At 45.0% G+C, this 22875-nt stretch overlaps 1 protein-coding gene across 1 annotated transcript in view; it reads right to left on the bottom strand.

The window, feature by feature from the left end:
* Positions 1 to 243: 243 nt before the first annotated feature.
* DNAH9 (dynein axonemal heavy chain 9) overlaps positions 244 to 22875 on the bottom strand; it is a 213293-nt gene continuing 190661 nt past the window's right edge. Inside the window, exons 64-69 of the mRNA XM_074922361.1 lie at positions 18927 to 19118; positions 18235 to 18426; positions 17285 to 17455; positions 14593 to 14775; positions 6096 to 6485; positions 244 to 471 (exon numbers count right to left, since the gene is read on the bottom strand). Of these exons, the coding sequence (XP_074778462.1) occupies positions 244 to 471; positions 6096 to 6485; positions 14593 to 14775; positions 17285 to 17455; positions 18235 to 18426; positions 18927 to 19118 (1356 nt within the window). The remainder of the gene's footprint in view (positions 472 to 6095; positions 6486 to 14592; positions 14776 to 17284; positions 17456 to 18234; positions 18427 to 18926; positions 19119 to 22875) is intronic.

Raw genomic sequence — 22875 nt, 5'->3', positions numbered from 1 at the left:
CTGGCTGTGGGTTGGGAACTTCCAGTGCTCCAGTGCAGAAATTACACGATATTGATTTACAGTAGCCAAGAATCCAGTCTATGTATCCCTCTGCACCTCTGCCACCTCCTTGCAGGCTCTATTTAGGCTATATGCCCAGTATTAAGAAAGATGGAGCTTGGGTTCAGTCTCAGATATTATTTTTCAAATTGTCTGAAAAAGACGTTGTTAGGGATTTGCAAATTAGGTGCTCTGCTGGTAAGCCTAGATCTGTAACAGCAATGCTACACCAGCGAGCACCCACTTGGAAGGATTTTCTCTAGTTTTAAGGTTAAAAGTCCACACATAAGTTGGCCCTCTTTGCCGTGTTTTGTACACAGGACATGGGTACATACTACGGGTGTCTTGTTTGTCAGCAGGAATGGCTCTGATGAAAATGACAGGCATGGCTGGGGTTAGCTCCTTGAGCCTGGCATCTGTGATAATCCCGGTCTACAAAGGAAAGAAGACAAAGTCTTGGTTAGATTTCCAAGATACTCATCAGCTGTATCCAATACTCATGATCCTCTGCAATGTTTATACAAGCTGGTCTTATTGGGGAAGTGAAAACATCTTTCCTGACATCAAGGGGGTGGATGAGTCTATCAGAGGTAAGCAGGGTCTGGATCAAACACCCACCCTGTTTCATCAGAAGTCTCCATCAAGAGTAGCTTATTCCAAAGGTGCAGATGCCTGCTCTCATCAGATGCTCAAACACACACACCCTTGAGCAGGACTTTGCGGGGGAACAATGTTCCTGGCTGTGTCCAGCCACATCATCCTCATGCAGCTCTTATTCAAGGTTTTGCCAGACCAGAACCACCTCATGGGAAGCACTGTCTGTGCTAGGACCAATCACGGACACCTGAACAGGGCTTGGGATGGAGAACAGTGCTCACTTCAGAAGAGTCTAAACGGCACCACGTAAATGTCCCACCACACCACCAAAATTTGAGCATGACCAGGATACACTTCTCTGGGCAATGAATGCATGCAGTGTTTTCTGTGGCCCCCAAAAAGGCACCACAGATCTTTTTCCAGTCTTACAGGTGCTCACTCCAGCAAGAGGGATTCAGAAGGACTGTTCCTGAGGGAATATTATCATTAAATAACAAGCCCTCATTATCCTCTTGCTCAGCAGACTGCCCTACCCAGGAGAAGGACAGTATGGTGTCAGGGCATGAAATCATCGGGCTGTTTCTCTAACTGGGGTCTCTCTGGCAACTTCTGTTTCTCTTTTTGACAGTAAAATGCCCCACACATCAATCAATTTCCAGGAAAGCCTGTTCAATGGAGACTAGAGAGATCAAATGCAAATAAATACAGAAATAGAAATAAAACTTCTCAGTGCTAAAGAAACTGCCTCTCACTGCAGCTTAGCTTCACATATCTATTATTTCAAATGTTCTTACATTTGAGATTCAACCTCTCTAGCAGTTTATTTGGTTCTGCAAATGACTGAAGAAAAATAATGCCTCTTGCAACACACCTCAGCTTAATTGTACTAATGCCACCTGTTATACTAAGCTATGATAAATCCAGCTCTGATTTAGGATTTTATATTTCTAACGTGATGAATGAACATTAAATAATTCTTATAATACCTTGCATAGAAGCTATTTATCAAACATTATTATGTGCTCTTTTTAAATTCACATCTTTCATTTCTGAGGCTGGATTTTGATCAGATCTCTTTTTTACTGCTGACAATTCTTCAAATCAAATTTCCAAGATATATCCGACCTATTTCTGGGTTAACAAGAGTTGAAATCTTCATGAGATATCTCTATGGAACATATCGTTTTGTTATGTCTGGGCTGATTTGCATTTGCATTTTTTATCGCTCTCATCATCAGAAATTAATTCTACTCTGAAAGCAATTTTCCCTAGCTACTGGCACAGCACACCTTTTAAAAAGCCACTGTTCAGTGCTCAGAGATCTCAGGCCTCAGATCCTAAAAAAGTCTTCCCTTTTGCTGTGCTGTCTTCTCAACAGGCCATTTGAAGAGTGGCCACACGATGCTGTCACGTATCAATGGGTCCAAAGACAGAAAACAGCTGTCATAAGCCAGGGATGGTAATAGATGGGCCCAAATATATATGCAGTAAGCCTACATTGCCTTCCACTCAACTTCATTTTGAGGTTTTACAGGTGCACCCGCATCACATCTAATCTAGGGTCAGCTGGCTTAAAGCCCTTTAGCACAGCTTGGTTGTCTTTCAGATAGTGTTGCCTCTGTTTGCAAGGAAGTGGGTCTGGTGATCTGACCAGGGAACACCACTCCAAGGCAGCTTCAACTTGGACATGGGGAACAAGAAAAAAAGACATCTGTGGAGCACATAGTGAAGAAGACCTAATGATGTGCCATCCAGTCAAGCCAAATGAGAGGAATTTTTATCACTGAGCAGTTTAAGAGTTGAGATACAGATGGAAAAGGGTGTGCCAAGTTATTAATTTTTCAAACCAACCATAAATAAGAGACTGGCTGTTCACAGCACAATTTGCAAGTGTTCTCTCCCTGGATATATTGTAAATTTATCACTGGAGATGTCAGTTTGAGCCACATCCTACTCTTGCTCTAATAGCTCACAAATACATGGGCATTACTGACAGTTGACATCTGCAAGAAAAGGTTTCACATGATGTCCCAGCTAACCCCTCCAGGAAAAATGTCAATCTCTGATGCATGCGATTTGACGTACTTGGTGCCTCTACAGAAGAATGCAGCATCCTGGGATGTTTGGGACTGTAGCACCAGAACTGGGCTGTGCCAGACCTGGGCTGCACACTGACGTTTTCATCTGCAACCACTGCTGGGAGCATCTCAGATAAAAATGAGTGATGTGCAACTGTTCCCAAAGATATCGAGCTGCTTGAACTGTCAAATAAATGTGACTGTTCCTTCACACACAGATCTGCTCTTCTAAGCCTCTCTACTGGTTTAAGACTGGTACTTTACATAGGACTAGCTTTAAAAAGTACACAGAAACTGTAGCTGGTGAAGGACGGCATCAGCAAGCCACCGCTCAGCATGCTCTGCACTGACTGTGCATGTCTTCCGAGGACAAGGTGATGTGCTCTCTACACCTGGCAAAGCTTCATGTGCCACATGTGATGCAAACCCCACCTCTCCCCCTGCCCTACCCAGCTCCAGTGCTCTCGGTGAATAGCAGGGCAGATGCTTGGCATCAAACTCTCCATTGCTGGGAACAAGAAAGCCCAGAATCAGCCGGCAGTATCCCATGGCTTGAGATAAAAATGTCTCATAGTGTCACCAGTCAGACTATCTCTCACTGAGTCCCACTGACTTTAACAGTGCTACAGTAACAGATCATTTGGACCCAAAATAACCTGCTTGGTTTCATTTAATCTGATAGCTGCCTGCTGTTTTGCAATGAATGTTTTATAAATTTAAGACACCCAAGGGCAAACATAAATGTTTAAATAAATAGAAAAATGTGAGTAGCAGAACAGAGTGACTTTTTCCTTTGTTTTGGAGGCACCATCTAAATGCGAAATATTCTTTTAAAAGTGGAGGTGTTCCCCAGAGGAGTTCTTCTAAACATGACCTGCCGTTCTTATCAGAGGATATGGTATTTGAAGGAGTATACGACCTAAAGGAACTGTGCACCTGTTTTCAAAAATGCTGCATCGATTAATACATACTGGTGCTCACTAGATTACAGGTAAAATGAATAGTTCCACTAGGTGGAAATGATATTTCAGTGTGAGCAGCTACATATGAAAATTCTCTTTTTCTTTGTGAAATAAATTGAGGCATGATACCCAGAGATGATGAATGGATCTATAAAAGTAATTGCTCAGTATCTTTCAATCACATGGAAAATGTAACCAGAAAACCACATTTTCTAAAGTCTGGATGGTCTCTGAAGACAAACCTCATTGCTGAATGCAATCACCCATACAAGTTATTGGAGGGAGGCAGAGGGGAGAAGCCATGTGTTTCCCAAAAGATTTCTGGTTTTGCACCACTAAATTTTTCACTCCCACTACCACATGGGGATGGGTAAAACCTAGGCAGAACTCCACCATTTTGACCATTATATTTTCTAGTAATGGTGGTAATGATGATAAAGGAAAACATAACAGCAGTCACTAAAATTTGTTTTTAATGGAGTATCTGATATGTAAACCCAGGAATTTTTTTAACCTTTCTTTGTACTCTTGTGTCCAGCTGATTTGTATCAGCTTAAAATGTTTTTGAGAGTAACTGAAATCCAGTGCTCCTTGTAGTAAGGGATGTCCAAGAGCTGCAAGAGGTGTTGTATGGCAGCCACACCAAAGGCTTAGACAAAGGAATAGGCAAGAAACTGTAGGACCAGTGTTTGGGAAATGTCCTGGGCTGGCCCCTTTTTCTGCCACTGACTTCTGCTATCAGCAGAGCCAAAACCATGAAGGCAGGAGATCTGACCTTCTACCCATGTGAGATCTTCACTGCAATCTTTTGACAAAGTTTTTGCCAATGTTCCTGACTGCCTGTGGCTTTCCAGACCCAATGCGCACATCAAACCATTTCCAGAGAGAAAATTGCCTGAAGCTTTGACCTTCCCAAGGATTTGTGATAAAATACACTGGATGCCATCAGTCAGTGAGTTCAAAGCTTTGCCTAATTTCCTATCCTTCATGGAAAACTATTGCAGAGAGGGAGCTGAAAAATAAATGAAGAGTATTAGATACGAATTGCAGGGTCAGGCTGGGATATGGTATATAACAGCCATGGCCTCTGAGCATCCTACCATTAAGCCCCACAGCAGATAAAGGAGGATCTTCAACATTAAGGCTCTAAAGAGCTGCCTCTGAGATAAAAGCCTCTTCTTGCAAGAGGGTAAACTTGACACAGATAAGTAGGTTCTGGGTGACCCACTTTGATCAGCCTTCACCCTCTCACAGATCACTGGCAGCAGGAGCATCACTCTGGCTGCCCAGAGTAAGAGCTGCATGAATCACTGTCATTTAATTCTCACACGCAGCACAAACTGGGAGTTGTGGCACCGTGGACCAGGCAAGTCAGAAGACCAGGCCCAGTGGGGATTTGTCAGCCTAATGGCTCTCACTCTGCAGCCTGCACTCCTAACAGCTGACAACTGTCAGAAGGAATGACAGGGACAATTGTGCTCCTCTGGGATGCTGCTCTGGGAGGTGCGCTGTGAGAGGAGCTCTGACAGCTATATGGGCAGGGAACAGCAAGCGTACAAGCTTCCCTTCAGCTGCCCAGTTGGTGGGTATGGTTCTCACCTTGGCTGCCCCAAGGTTGGCTGTGCTACAGCTGAAAGGTGTTGGGATACATGCAGAAAGGGAAAGAAGAAGAGCAAGGGCCACCCATGTTGTTCTGTTTATCCAGGATGAGCCTACCCCCCTGCCCGTCCATGCTGTGTCATCAGCCTGAGTCTGCACTGAACATACATGTTAGACCTCCATGCAAGCTTTATGTGGCACCCTGAGAGGATGGCTAAAGGATGCAATTCATTTTTGGTAACAAGCCCTATCTGTGCAGATGACATCCTGTAGCACCCAACAGCGGAAGGACAGTGGTATGGATTTGGCACATCCCACCCATTCAGAGTCCTCTCCTCTCTCAGCACTGCTGCTAAACAGGCCACAGAGTAGTGACACTGCAGAAGTCTGCCACATCACTTTTGGAGGCAGGAGTGAAATCACAACCATGTGAAGGTGCAGGGGCAACACAGCCCTGAGAGGACCACATATTCCCTGCCCGCTGTAACACCATGAGAACTTACCACGGTTTAGTCAATGAACAATAGCGTTGCGGCTCATCTTGTAAAAACTAGCTGTATCAGTCCATGTCAGCCACCCTGAAGTCCCTTCACAACCATGGAACAGACAACTCCAAGAGGTGATTCATCTGACTACCTTGGATACCCACTCTAGGCTGCAGAGGAGAGGCTCATGTTTCACATCTTCCCCACTCCTGCAGAGGCAGGTCAAATGACTACTGTAGATAAGTGCCTGTCTGGGCTGAGAAGTTCCCCAGAGCACAGTACCAAACGTAAAGGGCATAACATCTCTCTCAACAGAAGAGTCTCGGTGAGCTCACCTGTGTATCCCAGCGTGCACCTTCCATGAACAAACCGTGGACATATGCCCCTTCCCGAGGAGGACTGGCAAAATCTTCTCTGTTCTTTTTTGTCACATCGCACTGCAAGGTCATCTTGTCCAAAGGCCACTCATTCTTCCGGGCTGCAGACTGCATGATGGCTGTCAGGAAAGACTGGGGGTTGAAGAACCCAGCAAGCCACACTGCAGAGGGTAAGGAAAAGTCTCCTGTCCAGGCCTCCAGCTCCTTGATGCGAGTGAGAAGGTCAGCAAACCATGTGCCCAAGCTGGCTGTGGAAGGGTAAGCCCTCTTTATCCAGGACTCTGGCACCATGTCCATGAAGAGGGCATTCTGAAGGTTTTCAAGATCACTTGTCATGGTCAGTTCTCCCTGAATGAGAAAGGGTATAATTATCACTGACAATTGTTTAACCTGAACAAAGGCTGCTGGAAAGCAAAAGCTGAGCTACGAAGCATGAAAGTGTGACAGTCTGCACAGTCACTAGTGTTCACATACCGTGAATTTCTTCATGAGTTTTGGGTTTTCATGAACATACTTCTACTGCATCCCCAGCTTTCCTACTGTAAAAATACTACTTGGAGGAAAAGTTGTGTAGCAGTAACAGTGAGCATGGATGTCCCTCGGTTGTCCCGGTGTTGTTTCTGTTTTCTCTCACTGACTGAAGATCTTTACAGGCAGATTTTCAGAGGTGCAAAGCTGTTCTCACTCATGCTGCCAGGGCAGGATAATGGAGTCCCTGATGATCTAATCCAAAACTGTCCAAAAGTTTGTTATGTCAAATCCTATCCCCTCATCTCCTCCCCTTCCCCTCACTCCCCTCCTTTATTACTTCGCAGTGCAAGTCTTTCTTATTGACTTCACATGTTGTCTGCAAATGTAATCACAGTTTCTTTCACAGCAGGGAAACACACAACAAATTAAGATATGATTCAGCCAAGTGAGACATTGAGAGAAGTTTGACTTTTCCTTTATCCAGCAATTAATTATTTTTAAAGCTTTTGGAAACCCATATCAGTTTTGCTCATGCAGGAGAAGAGCTGGAACATCACTGCATAGCCAAAAAGGGGTTCTACACAACAATAACACCATCCCTCTTGAAATTCTGGTACTCTGCATAGGTTCTCCAGCATGTGCTAGTCTAAAATTAAGAAAATTCCTGCTGTATCCAGTTTAAATTACATTAAATCTAAGCAAGAGATGCCTGGATGGTACCAGTGTTAAAAGGGCAGCTAAAAGAGACCATTAAGAGATGCAGCAGGTTGCACAGAGGGGCACACAGACAGGGCTCACAAACTCTGCTGAGGACAGTGTACACTTGCTTAGCAATGGTGGTGACATGCCACAGGGCATTGTCCCCAGCACCATCTGGAGCAACTGTCCTTGGCACAGAAGAGACTTCAGCTCAGACCAAGCTCCTGCTGGAGGCTGCAGCCTATCATGTCTGGGACTGCAGCAGTGCCTGGAGCCTCTCACTAAGCCTTGGGCTGGAAGACTGTCTCCTTGCCTGTAGGAGATGTGTGTTGGTGGAGGACTGTGCCACCAAGTAAAAGATCTGCAGGAGGAGGCCAACAAACTGTTTAGTATCAGAGATGATGAAAAAGAGGCCAACTGGATCTTCTCTGAGACCCTGCAGATAAAAGAGGAGCCTCAGCTCCCAGCAGTATCAAAGGAAGGTAGGCAAGAGTCTGTGCCTATCTGCTTGGGAAAGGGAGACTCCCATGATGGTGAAAGCTGGAAGCTTGTGACTTCCAAAAACAGGAGCAAGGCTTTTGTTCTCCCTGCAGATCTGCAGCTATAGAACATGTTCAGTGCCCAGGTAGGAGATGAGGGGTTGGGAAGCTCTGTCCATCAAAGCATCCATGCTGATGGAGCCTGCGCCATGCAGCAGCACAGGTAGGGATCAGTGAGTGACAGTAGTAGGCTGCAGAGGACAGAGGCCCCCATCTACCAACCTGTCTTGCTGTCTGGGGACATTTACTGCATGCTGGAATCTTGGATCCAGGACACTGAGGAAAGACTACTGAGGTTTGTCCAGCCCCCAGCCCTTCCACTTTTCCATAGGGTCACCAATGATATCCAAAGATGGGTGTGCTGCCATCCAGAGGGACCCGGCTAGTCTGGAGAACTGAGCTGAGAGCAACCTCATGAAGTTCAGCAGAGGGAAATGTCAAGTCTTGCACCTGAGGAGGAATAACTCCATGCGCCAGTACACACTGGGGACCACTGCCTGGAAAGCAGTTGCAGGAAAGGACCTGGGACTCCTCGTGGACAAGCGGCTGACCATGAGTCAGCAACGTGCCCCTGCAGCAAAGGCAGCCACCAGTGTCTTGGGCTGCATTAGGAGGAGCACTGCCAGCAGGTTAGTGGCAGCACTCCGCTCAGCACTGCTGGGGCCACATCTGGGTCCAGTGCTGAGATTGTTCAGCCTCGAGAAACATGGCTCGGGGGGGATCTTTTCAATATCTGTAAATATCTGATGGTAGGAAGTAAAGAAGATGGAATCAGGTGCTTTTCAGTGGTGTCCGGTGACCGGACAAGAGGCTGGATATTCGGGATATTCCACTGAAATGGAAGTAGAAATGTTTTTACTGTGAGGGAAGAGGTTACCCAGAGAGGCTGTGGAGTCTCTGCCCTTGGACCTCCCCAAGAGGGCATGGTCCTAGGCAACCTGCTCTACCTGACACAGAATTGGACAAGACGATCTCCAGAACAACTAATCTGTGATTCTGTGACACTCATGCCAAGCAGTCTGCAAAAAGAAAAACCTGCATATGCAGGCTCACCTTTTACCAGTATGCAATGCCCTTCACAGTTTAAGTCTTTGCATGCCCCATGATGACTGAGAGGGGCACAACACACCATAGCAGTCTGGAGACTTACAGCTAATGTTGATCACTGTTTTCCATTATAAATATTTATTTTTGTCCCCTTATCATTTTGCCAAAATTTGTCTGTCTTACAATTTCTCTTTGCCTCAGGCTGAGTGTTTTTGGAAAGATTAACTGAAAGCAGCTGAGCTATTGCTGAGAATGAGGGTGAGGGAATTGGGTCAGTCTATTGACATTAAAAAGTTGCAACTGTTCTTTCACAGGGCTTCAGTGCCTCCAGCCATGAGGTCAGCAGAGGTGCCCTTTACTCGGGCCAGAAAAATCTATGAAGTTTTAGAAAAAGTTGAAATCCACCTAAAGCAACCACAACACATGTAGCAATGCTTGTCAGAGTCCAACGGTTAAAAAATCTTTGCAGTTTATTCCTATGCTGACTGTGCCCCACAGAGCTCTGATCTGCAGATCACACTGAAAGACTACAGCAGGACAAGATCCCAGCTAGACACCCAACCAGACCATGGGGGAGCAGAAACAAGCGCCCTTGCTGACAATCCATGCTGCATCTGGCACTAACAAGTGGAAGCAGGCCCAATGCTGTGTGATCAAGATTTAGGGTGAAGAAACATCCCATCACTCCTGGGCTAGCAAGCATTTCCTCAAAGGAGGTACACAGCAAAGAGACCAGAGACTCCTGAGCCTGGAAGACAACTTGTCATCAGAACAGAAATCCTCTGAGCTAACCATGCTCTTGCAAGTGCAGCACTCATGGCTGCTGGATGACAGCTTAAACAGAGGGCGTGAATGCACATCTGCCTAATACACTGCGTCTCACCAAAGGGAGGAAGGGTGTCAGCTGAATTCAGACACTGGAAGTGACCACTGTAGCACTTCTGGATTTTTAGCGCTTGAGTTACAACCCTTACCTTTTCTTTCTTTTTTTTTTTTTTTTTTACCTTTTTTTTTCTCTTTTGTTGCTGTGAAAGTTTCTAAACATTAACAGTAAAATTCATTTTGTCTGGCAATAAGCAAGGGCAGTAGTCCAAGGGGATGCATCTCCCCAGCACCCACCAATTCAAATCAGAACTGAGAGCCCTTTTGTACTGCCCCTATGCCTGGAAGCCACTGCAGCCCTGGGATCTCCATGCAGAATTTCCCCCCCACCAGAGATCTGTGGTTTCCCATGAAGAAGTCCCCTCCCTGGGAAATGTTCATCTCTCAACAGGATGGACTGGTACGAGACATTATTAAACCTCTGCTCCAAAGATGCCTTGTTAAAGGTGGGGAGCTTTTAAAGGCAGCAAGCATCTGAACCTGCTTGGTTCAGATACCATGGGGCATGCAAAGACTGGGTTTCCCATGTAGAGAACAGATTGATGGTGGATAGAGAAAATCACATGTACAGAGGTTTTAAGGTGGTGTTTGTTTTAACACTCTTGAAGCTAAAAGCAACAAATAAGGTTAAATGAAAATGTGGAGTCAGGACTATTTGCAACTAGTCCTAAACCATGAGGAATAGCTGTAACCACCTTGCAAAATACATATCACCTTCTGTCACTTCATGCGAGCAGGGACCAGGTAAGCCTCTGCCAGTAAATCATCCCATTATTTCTTTTTGATGATTTTACATTTGAAGGGAATCTCAAAATGATGGATGACCTGGTAAAATGTTTTTAAAGTCCTGGGTAATTCCAAACACAAGGGTCAAACACAAATGAAAGATGTCTCATTTTGGTATTTGCCATGAAGTGACAAACAAATACAAGGTAGTGCATGCCCCGTGCATTTCCTCTTAGGCACCTGAGCTGTTTTACTTTATCTGTAACACACTTTAAGACAATTTACTGGCTCCCAATTAAAGCTCACACAACAGAAAAGCATGGTGTGTCTCATCAGAGGGGCTGGTAATGAGCTTCACAAGGCTGTCAAAATTATTTGACCTTATCACAGGGCAGTTGCCATGGTTTTGCTATTTAATAACTTCTGTTGACACACAAACTCTGAATTACCATTGTGGTTCCTTCTTCATTCATATCACATGGGTCATCATCTCCCATCTCAGGCGAACTTAGACAATGGGAGGACCTATTCAATAGGCTGGTCTCTGGCTAAAGCCATGGCAAGGTCATGCAGGAAATAAAAAAATTCTGAGAGTCAAAGTGCTGCACTGGTCACAGCAGGACACTAAGAACCACAGGGCCTTCTAACAGCAACAGTCAGAAGTATTTTTCACTCCTGGAAAGGTTCTAAAGCAAGGTAAAGGTAAAAATACTGCAAAATGTGTGCAAGCAGTTAAATTGATTTAAAGACATAACACTCATGATCATATATCATGTCTAGTTTTACTTTCAGGAAACAAATGAATTAGCAAATATAATTCGCAGGAAGGCTTAAGAAAAGCAGTTTTTAAAGCCTGTGCACTCAAGCATACTTGTTGGAATCTCCTGTGAGGGTTCAAAGCACATATAGCAGCTATCTCATACAGTTGTCCAAACACAGTTATGCATAAATTTGCATTTCAGATGCTGAATACTAAAGTACATCAGAAACGATGCAAGTTAGGGTTGGGTTTTTTTTTCCCAAAATGCTGGGAGTAATTTTCATTAAAGACACCCTTGAAGGAAATCCTAATCAGCCTGCAGACATTCCCACAAGATGAGCAGACTATTGTTACAAATTGTTTTCTCAGTTCATTTTTCACTGTATTTCATGTATTTTCACTTGATACATTGAAATACCCAGTTACTCTTACAAAATTTGGTCTTACTTCATTCTTTTATAATATTTATTATCCTCATTTTGGAGACTTATCCTTCACCGAAGTTGCAAAATAGAAAATCTGCTTGCAAAAATTACCATGGGTACATTGACATGCAAGTGTTTCAGCCCAGCTTCTGGTCTCACCGAAGTCATCCAGAACAAAGGGCTTTGAAATGCAACATGTCAGTTATTTTTGATGGCTACCAGTCTTTTGCTATTTCTCTTCCTCTAAATGGGATGTCTCCTATTTTTGGACCAAACAATCACTTTCTGCTACACAGACACAATGAATTATTCAAAAATTAAAATTAGGCATGACATTTCTAAATCTCCTTCTTTTAGCAGATAGCCAGTTAAAAACAATAAGACTTGCTTCCTCTGTATTTTATTTATTCTCTTCTGAGATCTGTGGTTCCTGTTATGTAAACTCTCCTCTGAGTGCTGTCAGTAAAGATCCCAGTCCCAGAGATTAATGTGCATTAACAGCTCTCATAGGAGCTGCTCTCAGACGGAACAATTAAAGAATAATTTGTCTCCCAAACTGAGAATGAGACCTAGCTGTCACGTCAGGACAACAGCACTGCTTACAGAAAGAGCCAACAGCAGTGCCAAGTGTCCCCTGGCCGTTACGTGGTGCCCAAGGCATGGGAAGGGCCCCTTGGGGGACGTTGGGTCATGCATGATGTCTAACAGCTCTTCAGGGATTCATACGAAGCCTTTGCTTGTGAGCACACAGTCTTTGCCCACTTGTGGTATCTCAGGCCCTTCAAATCTGACTCTTCAGCATACACAAGATGAAGAAATATATACTGCTACCCATCTGCTCTTCAGTAGTCCTTAGGTCCTGGCCCTGTGGTGTCTCTGAATTACACCGCAGGTACTGAGGCTGTTGGGACCAACCTATGTAGTCATTAGAAGTGTCTTTTCTGCAGATACCATCTCACTTCCCTGCCATGACTTGTGGCAGGGTTTGGGGGAGAAATTTGCACCCTCTATTATTGCCTCATTTCTGTGGTTTATTTAAGCCCATGCATCCACTCATTCTCCCTATCAATATTAAATAGCTTATTCTTCTCCACATTAAATCTAATTGCTACACATTGTCCCAGTTATAATTATATCTTGTTTGGTGTTCCAGAATTGAAACATTAAATCACTTCTGTTTACCTGTCTTAGGAAAGAGAGTTTTCAATTTCACTGCCTTACGCTAGAAAATAAAGGAAATCTGTTTATAATAATTGAGTACACAAATGTCAGCTTATTTTAAAATGGAATGTATGTACTGGGCCACCACAAAGTGTATATTATACGTTTCTCTCTTTAATCAAGACAGTAAGCATCAGCAGTGAATGCAATGCAGAAATGTCTGAGCCAGCATGGATCCAAGCTGCTGGGTTCACAGTGGACAGCACAATGTGGCTGGGATTTAGAAGCAGCCTAATCCTATCCCTGCAGAGCTGCAGCTACCTAAAATCCCAGAGCCAGCCTTAGCACCTCTGTGTGCATGCTGCAGATAAGCCCTCTGAAAATCTCTCTTCAAAGGTGCCCTCAGGAGAGGGTTGTGGTTGTCGTTTGGTCAGGTCCTCCTTGCTCCCTTGTCAGCTCTTCCTGCTACTGGGGTCATACAAAGTAGTTGCAGTTCCTTCAAGTGTGATGGTTCTCATGCCATGCCAAGTATTTCTGTGAGCTGAGCATTTTGGCGAGATGGGATGACAACCTGCCATTCAGGGAATGGTGGAACAGGGAATGTGCAGTGACTGATTCCTTAATTGCCGCTGCACACCATGAAATCATCCAGGGAGCAACTTTGATGACACAGAGAAGGCATTAGGGTAGTGTTGAAGACACCAGCTTTGTGCTGCAAGCTCCAGGCAGCATTCCTCTGCTACACTTAGGCCTTTCCAAGGGATGTACAGCACTTGGCTATGGTGAAGAGGAGTCTTTTGGGATGACAAGGTGAAGGGGAAGTGTTGCTACAGGGCACCAGGGCTGGCTAGGCAGGTTGCCACTCACTTGTGGTGCAGTCTGATCTATGCTGGTTTATCCCCTCATAAGCAGTCAGTAGCCTTTTATATTTTGTCCCACCACCTGCCTGGAAAGGCATTCAGCAGATGGCTTCCCCTACCAGTGCCCTCTTGCTGAACCCAGAAATTTGCATCCCTGGTGTGTCCTGCCAGCCCCAGAGACCCTCACTGTTCTCCATAAGCAATGGCCAAAGCCACCTCCCAGAGGGACACAGACATTACTTTCCTGGAGCAGCCTGGTGTCATATCAGGGTGAAGCAGCTGTGGGTGGAGCAATCATGGGCAGTATCTCCATAGGGAAGGTCTGCTCCTGACCCTCCTTCATTAGCAAATGACATACCCGGGAAGGGGAGTTGTATCTCTTCCAAAACATGAGTTAAAAACTTTTTATCTTTTAATTTTTTCTCTTATAACTCTGGACATTTTTTGTCCTTACACATGACCAATCTCTCCTTCGATTTCAGCTCAACTTGTGTCTTTAACGACACTGTTACAAGTTCCCCCCAGTACCTGGGCACTTTGTGAAAAGGTGTGATTTTTTGGCTTACCTTTAAATAGGCCACATCTCATCTTCTGAGTGACCTATTGTTACTGCACTACAGTATCAGGTGGACAGAAGTGCCTAGTCTGTTCCCCAAAAGCAGTCATTGCTATGTATATCTTTAACCTCTCTCAGAGCCTGTGTGCATAGAGTGCAGACAAAGTGCCTTTTGAAATCTATCTGGGAACCCTTCCCTGTGGAGTCAAGTTGGTTTTGCAGCCAGCAGGGCTGAATACAGAGTGTGACCCTTTTTATTATTCCCTGAGCACCTTTTCCATTCATCAAGATTTTACAATGCTACAGTCACAAGCATCCAGAGCTCCTACCTTCAGCCCCAGATCCAGTTCCTTGAGTGAGCGCTTTATTTCACTAGTGAGGATGTTCATGCGCTCACATTCCTGGAAGGCAACCACAACGTATGGCGTCCTCTCTTCCACCTTTGCCATCAGTTCTGCAATGTTAAACTCATCCATCAATTTCTCTAACATCTCTTCCAGAAGGGCTTTCACCTTTGTGCCAAAGGAAAAGGAGAAAGGGATGTTAGTGATTGACCCACTGAGCTTCCTGAGCTGACAGCTGCCTGGACGCAGTATGAAAAATCCATCTGCCAGTTCATGTCTGCAAAACAATCAGTGTCAGCAGCACTGGGCATGACACCTTTCAAAGAGCTTGCCCCATCCTATTAAAATTCAAATGCTTACAAAAGTTAATGTCAGATGAGAAGCTTTCAAAATGATGGTTTAAAAATGTCACTATGACATGTAGCAGTCTCCTTTCTTCTTGGGTCTCAAGCCTGTATTCTTACTTCTCCTAAGGTCAAATTCAAGGCAAGAAGACGGACGGAGCTATAGCCTCAGCTGAGCCTCAGGACAATGAGCTTATGAGCTGGTTTTTTGTGGTATATTGATAGAGAGAGGTGATTATATGAAATTGAATTTTAAGCCGAATTTGGCATTCTGAAGTAACAGAGTATAGAAGAAAAGCATAATGAAACAAAATTATTTTCTGGTCACCATCACAGCTTGATTTGGAAACACTGTTTTATATCTCTAAATACTAAACAGAGAAAGCTCCGGTGCAACAGGATGTTTCTAGTGTCTAAAAAATAAATTAAACAGAGATAAACCTTTCTGGTTAACAATAAGCATGAAGCCCTTAATCTTCATGGGATCAGCTGTATCAGGTTTATGCTTGGTATAGAAGTCTCTCACACAATGCTTTGCTTTTCTTTTGTGCTGGAACCTGACTGAGACTTCTGCTTCCTGGGGATCTTTCAGGGATGTATAATGCACAGTTACAATTCTGTGATCTGATGTGCAAAACCTGGTGTATGGGTACCAGTGACAGCTGCCAGCCAGTAGCAGAGGCAGCCAGGGGTAATTATTGTCGTGCCCACTGACACTCATATTTTGGGCTCTGTACTCCAATTTCATCCCATTGCTGCTCTTCCAAACCCTCCACACTTGCATTGGACATTATGAATAGGTGATGATGTGTAGGTTGTTATTGCAACCAGCTAGGTGGCTAAAGCTAAAGCTCAGCTGGAAAAGCTCTTCAGCTGCACCCCTGATGCAGTATAGAAATATCCTCTAATTTGAAATTACCTTGCAAATCTCTTTTGCCTTGAGTTTTTTACAACAATTACATCTCATTTTCTGTAATGGGTCCTCAGAAACCTGTGGAAATAACTGGACTTGTGAGAACCACAGGAAAATGATAGGCTGGCAGTTTACCTGCAAGCTTCCTAAAACCACCTCAGTCAAACCAGGGGCTGGAAATCCTCAAATGGAGGCACAACTCTTAACTCACTCTCATTCAAGGACCAAGTGATACAAGGACCAAGGGATACAGTCATTGTCAGTTATAGCTCAGATAATCAGAGACATCATCTCCAGAAGAAACTTAGCCATGGGATCATCCCCCCAGGCACAATGCAGCACAGTGGGGCCACACTCAGGTTGCTTTCAGGCAGCTTTTCTTCTCAGAGAGATCATGAAAGCCATGAGGACTTCTGTGCTCCTGTGACAGTCTTCTTGACTGTCACCATGCGTTTGCAGGGTAGCCATGCCCTATTATACTACTGATAGGTCACTCGCTGATAATTTTGTTTCTCTGGCCAAGGAGTTTAATTGTAATAATAGCAAATAGCAAAAGGACTAAGAGGCGAGAAAAGGTAGTCACATTTGCTATCTTTGAGGATCTCCTTCAGCTTTGCTACCACTGGATTATTTCCCTCACCTCCAATTCCAGTAAGAACTGAAAACTGGACATGCTGAGCACTCCTAAGAGTCCCTTAAGTGAAGGCAGTAAGTTCCCCAGCTCCACACCAAGCCAAAGGAAGCATGTGTGAAACAACAGACTTCATATAAGCGTTTTATTAGTCATTCATTAATTTGTAAAGCTTGAAACACAGAGCTGGGACCTTAAGACTGCAGAAGTAAAAAACTGATCAAGTGTTGCCTGGTTTCAGATCCTGTTACAAATGCTTGGACCAGATTTTAATGAGCTGTGAGTTTCAAGATGAAGAGCTGAGATCATTCTGGTACATAGGTGTAGTGAAAGAGTTCAGCTGGAAATAAAAAATTACAAGGCCCCTGGGAGCTTAGGAGCTGGGTGGGACCTGGTGGCAACAGTAAGAGGTGGGCTGCACTCTGGCAGTGTGCTCAGGGTGCCCATTGGTATGCCAGTCACAGCACGGTGCACAGGGACCCGTGGCTCAGAGGCAGTAGAGGCCACAGAAGGTTTATTTGCAACATCTTCACAAGATGATAATGAAGGCACTGCAGTTCAGGGGGTAATTAAAAGCCACTGTTCTATTACTGACAATATTCCAATTGCAACCCACCATGGTGATGTTTTGCATAATATGAGGCTAGTGATTTTAGACGCTCGGTCTGTACCCAGCAAAGGCAGAATGCATTATAATAAGCAGTTGTGAGACAAACCTGAGCTAGACAAGACTACTTATGAATGAGACGGGTACCAAAATTCAACAGCTCCTTCCTCTACCACTCTCACCGTTTCTTCCCTGGTCACCACTCCTCCTTCGCCCATGCTGGTGTCCCGGGGCTGCATCTCCAGCACAATGTGGAAGAGCTTCTCCGAGGTCTGGGTAAGGAAGCCAATCTCAGCATTAGGGTGGAGGCCATACAGATAAGGAGACTCTGGAGGCAAGGTATCGTCTATGTACTGTAGAGAGAAATTCAGGTTCAGGTTAGATACAGAGTCCAGGGCACTTTGCCCACAGAGTTCACTGCTCTGGAATTATCACCCATCCAAGTAAGTAAGCCCAGGCTGATATGGCTCTGCTTGTGGCTGAAACACCAGTGAACTGATGGGAGAAATAAGTCTACAATTGTTTACAGAACTGCTTCTACTCCTGCTGTGAAAATTTAGTAATTGCTAAAGTTTGGCTTGGCTACATATCTCAGGCCTGGACCTTCTCTAGCAATTATCCACTGTGCATTTGAGCATCAATATCCTGAAATCTCTTGTGGGAATTCAGCTTCCAGTAGTTAAGTTTTATGAACAAAAACAGTCTAATATGCCTATCTCTGCTACTACATTTGTGTACAAAGAACAGATTAAATCAGTAAGTAGATCAACAAGACCCTTCAGTTTCTCATCAAAACTGATGATAAAAGGAGCTTGAAAGGGCCATTTTAGCAAACAGTATGTGGATGTAATTTTCCAGGAGCCCCGCTCAAGTCTCAAGAACCAATATGGTTGATCTATTCATGCATGAACAGAAGGAGCCCATGATGAAGTAGCAAATTACTATTAGACTTTGTTCATCCGAGGGAATGCTGAAACATCTACAGAAACAACATAATGGGAAGTAACAGGAGGTGTGTTGAAACACTGGAGTCCTATTCACTGCCTTCTAAAACAGATTATAGGGCAGTTATGGAAGACATTACATTTATGTGTATAAATAATGCTAGAATGTTTTCTTACACAGAGCTTACCTGATGATATCCATTATAGTCCATGTTCCCTGGGAGGGGGAATCCTGGAGCAAGGAGGAGTTCTCCCTCCATCATTTCTGGCTTAATAAATTCTTCCAAATAGGTTTTGCAAAGCCGCCTGTCCCAGTCATCTGTAATGTGACCTCCATACATAATCTCACCAAAGAGGTAGCATAAATCATCATATGGGACCTGAAGAATGAACCAGGAGGGCATGAACAAGTTCAGCCAGCCAGAGCTCCACCAGCTGTGTCACTGAGCTCCAGGCTACACCACTAAGCACTGATCTGCACAGTGAGTGCTTCCACTTCACTATTTCAGTTTTCTGTGTAAACAAACATTAGGCAGCAGTTAAATCCTGCCCAAGGAAAACTGGATCACAGCATAGATTTTGTGCAGTTTCCCACTGAAATGCAAATTTATTCTAAACTCTGTTAAACCAAAGGAAGACCACTATATATTTTCAATTAATTAGGACCACAGGCACTATTTGCTATGATCTGCAAGCTGGTACAGATATGAGTGGCACTGAAGCTTCCCATCTCACCAGAAAGGTATACCATACTGTGAAGGTAGCAAACCAAAGACAGCAAAGAAATGGCGTTTAAGGAGACTTCCCAGGAGTTTCTACCCAAGCCAGTCCATCACTGGTGGCTAAAAGCCACCAAACAGCCCACCTTTGGTTCACACACCTTTGGGCTGGCCTCTAGGTAATTATACAGCACGTTCACAGAGATAGTGAGGTCTCCAGTGTTGAAGGGGTAGGAACGGTTCCAGCCTTGGGGGCCAAACTTGCGCCTTTCTGCCACCACGGCATGGAAATAGCAGAGGGCAAAGAGGATGCTTTTGAACTCATTCTCCCGGGTGCACATCTCCAGGGTGTCCTGCAATAGAGGTAGAAAGGCAAAGTCATGTAAGTCCACACTGCCTTCCGTCTCAGCAACTCTCAGGGCCTCCCAAATACACCAGACTTTGTGCAGGGGTGGATTTGCCCAATCAGTTCATTTCTGCATAATACACACATTCACTAATTTTCTAAGTTCTGATGCATATTTATTGAATTATTATTTACTTTTCTGACTCAAAGTGGCTTTGCACAGGAACACATACTGACAGCCGAGAATGGAAGGACACATGCACCTGCCCAATGCCCCATCACCTGCACGTGTCCCGCATCCCCCACCAGAGAGATGGACAGAGGCACCACACGGCAAGCATGCCAGCAGAGGGACTGGGGCCGCAGCCCTAAGCAAGGCTCCTCCCAAAGAGGGCTATTGCTGGAAGAACTAAAGACCCTCTTGCCCCTGAATACAAAAGTTTTCCTTGGGACAGCATTTCTTTGAACTGCAGGGCTGAAGCAGCAGGCAGCTACCCCAGAAAGGCTGTGCTCCTGCTGCTGTGACCCTCTGCACAAAGCCAGCCCAGCCATGTGCTGCAGCAGCATATTTGCTGTCAGCACGACCTTGTGCAGCACACCAAAGCAGGGATGTGAGAAACCGATAAAAACCCAAGCAGGTGAGATCAAACACTTGTTAAAAAAAAAAAAAATAAAAATCTAATGCAGCCTTTTAAAGCCAGCAAAGCAATGGGTGCTTCCTTTCCCAACTTGCAGGTGACACAAATGAATTGGCAGAATCATGATATTGGAGGTGGAGGGGCAGGAACCTGAGTCATTTAATCAGTGAAAATGAACAAAGAGAACCCAACTCCAAAGATCTCTGAAAGGTGCAAAGAGCGAATGGCCTCAAGCTGCCCAGGGCAGGGTCAGGCTGGCTCTGAGGAAGGATTTCTGTGCAGAAGGGGCTGTTGGGCGTTGGAATGGGCTGCCCAGGGCAGGGGGGGAGTCCCCATCCCTGGAGGGGTTGGAGAGTCGGGTCGATTTAGTGCTTAAGGACATGGTGTAGTTGGGAACTGTCAGTGTTAGGTTAACAGTTGGACTAGATGATCTTCAAGGTCCTTTCCAACCTAGACGATTCTGTGATTCTGTGATTTTATGCAGAGAGTGACGCCTCAGCAGGCAGGCACCAAGGGGAAGCAGCGTGAGCATCAGTGTTACACGAAAGCAGAACAGTGGAAGGGATAAAGGGCTGGAGCTGTCTGCACGACATGAGGCTGAAGTTCAGCTCTAACGAAGGAAGCTGAACCCCTTTTCTATGCCTGAAGCCAGGCATAGACTTGCACAGCTCCAGCCCTTGCTGTGCATTGGCAAGAGCAGCGTGGCTGAGCAGCGGATCCCCTGCCCCACAGCAGGAACCTGATGGGATTCCCACGGCCAACAGTACAGATTTCCCCAGACCTCAGAGATGAACATGTTGGGAAGGGCTTGCCTGCACCGTCACTCACGTCTCTGCAAACACTCCCTGGGAATAGCATATCCAGGGCACAGCAGCTCTGACCTGCACAGCTGAGCAAGTGGGTAAGTAAGGAGGGAGTAGTTATACCAGCCCCTCCATCCTCCTTCCCCGATACAGCCCCTTTAAGTCCACTCTGTTATGTGACAAAGACTACAAAGGGTGTCCATGTGACTTCCCTTCATTGTCTTTATCTTAAAAAAATACAGTGTTAGACTTCTAACCAGCTGGGGACCATAACAGAGCTTAAGGTCCATGCTGAAAAGGAAGAATCCATTACTCTAAAATGTGCAAGACGTTTACTAGCTGTGTAAGGTGATCAATAACCTCCCAAACCCTTTTCCCCTTGATTAGACAGCATTCTAAGCTTCCTTCATTTTCAACAACCTGATAAAGAACTGGTTCAAATATGTGCTGAGCACCTTTCTCATGTTAGAAAATATCTCTGGACTTCAAGGGGGGCTTGCCTGAATGAACACTGAGTAAGAATCCAGCTCAGTCTCATTTGGCCTCTCTATTTAGTTGTGTATTTTTCTTCAGCTACAAAGCAGAAGAATATTCCTCACACAGAATAATGGGCCTTCTTTGCAGCTTTGAGCTGAAAGCTAAATTTGAACACCCATTCTGTATAAACCAGAGAAATGAGGTGTAAAGGGGCCCCACCCACTCACTCCAGAATTTCTCATAAGAGACATTTTATAATACTCCAGCAATTTAGAAAATGCTAATTACTATCTGATTGAAATGAGCAGAAGCAGGATGAAAATGTTACTTGGAGTGAAGGTTCTTCCCTCCCTTGCTCTCCAGGATATTTCATGGTGTTCAAGATAATGAATGACAGTAGATAAAAATGGAATAATCTTCCCTGACTACTTGCATTAATCCTCACGTGGTCCTTCTCCAGCTCACCTGTTTAGCAATCTTAGCTCCTGCACCTGAGATTCCCTCTGTACCAACATCTAAGTGCAAAAATAATTGTGAGCTGCCCCCATTTCTCTGCCTCATGGACCAGTGCTTGAGGTCCACAAGAGGCTGGGGTTGCTCTTGTCTGGTCCCAAATGACAAGAGTCTGTATGGAAAGAAAAGAAAGGAATCCTGCAATGTTTGCCCTGCGTGTTCCCAGCACAGTCATCGGCAGAATGGAGAGGCCATAGTAACTTCAGCACTAGTGATCCGAGGATGTCCGAGGGATGAAAACACCTTCAGAACATTCTGGTGGCTCTAAGTTTCACAGCCATGGTCTTGCTGTGAGAGCTCGGCATGCCAAAGTAACGGTGATGTGTGAATGAAGGTGATGAGCATTCAGGGCAGCAGAACACAGTGGTCTGTGTCTCTGGGAAAGGTATCATCATAAAGGTGAGCAGTTAGCCCTTAGCTTTTTGTGTCATGTGGAAAATGGGGTCAGCAGAAGCATGGCTGCCTCCAACAGTCTACACCAGGCTCCAGCATGCCTCAGCACACAGGCTGTTCCCTGGGGAGCTGCTGGCACTTGATCCGTGCCCCGCTGCTCTTGGCATCCCCCTGCCCTGCAGAGCCCAGAGCTGCTGAGTGAGGCCACAAATCACTGTGTTACAAGGACTCTAACATTGATCCATACCCTCTGTGGCACTAAGAAAAGAATATTTCCCATCATTTCCACATGCTTTGCTTTTGTGTCCCCTGTACAAGAGACTCAGTTGTAGTTCCAACAGCAAAGAGTGGGGATGGTGCCTGCTGTAACAGGAGTGTGTGTATATGGTCACTATGCAATAAAAGCAACAAGCAACAAACTATCAGCTATTTTTCTTGTGGGCCAGCAGTTCTCATGATGGCCTACTTTACCCAAATCTTCCCTGCAGGGAGATTTCAGCTCTAATTTGGAACAGTTCCAATGTCAGCAAGGTTTTGAGCCGAATGGCCATTGGGCACACACCACCAAGTCCCCTTGAGCTGTTCTGAAGAGTGATGTGGGATGTGACTGTATCAGCAGTTCTGAACCTCTAACCCTGGTTAAACAGAAGGGCAGAAAGGCAAGGTTTAACTGGCTTGCCTCTCCATGTTGTTGGGTGTTAGATGCAATATGTCACTCATCAGCCCAAAAAGGAGGGACACAGACACATATATCAAGTTGAAACATGACAAAAGTCTCCCAAATGATGGATTCAGAAGTTTGATTCTGTAACAAAATCATCAGTTCATTGGTGAGAAAATTATTAAACCAGACAGAAGTCTGGTATCCTGTGACCTTCTACAAGAAAGAGGCCATTTGGGATTATGTTGAGTCCTCTCTTGGGAAAATCAGTGCTTGGAA

Source organism: Athene noctua, chromosome 18 (assembly GCF_965140245.1).
Source record: "Athene noctua chromosome 18, bAthNoc1.hap1.1, whole genome shotgun sequence".
In the NCBI taxonomy this organism is placed as follows: domain Eukaryota; kingdom Metazoa; phylum Chordata; class Aves; order Strigiformes; family Strigidae; genus Athene; species Athene noctua.
This window is presented reverse-complemented; position numbering and strand designations above follow the sequence as displayed.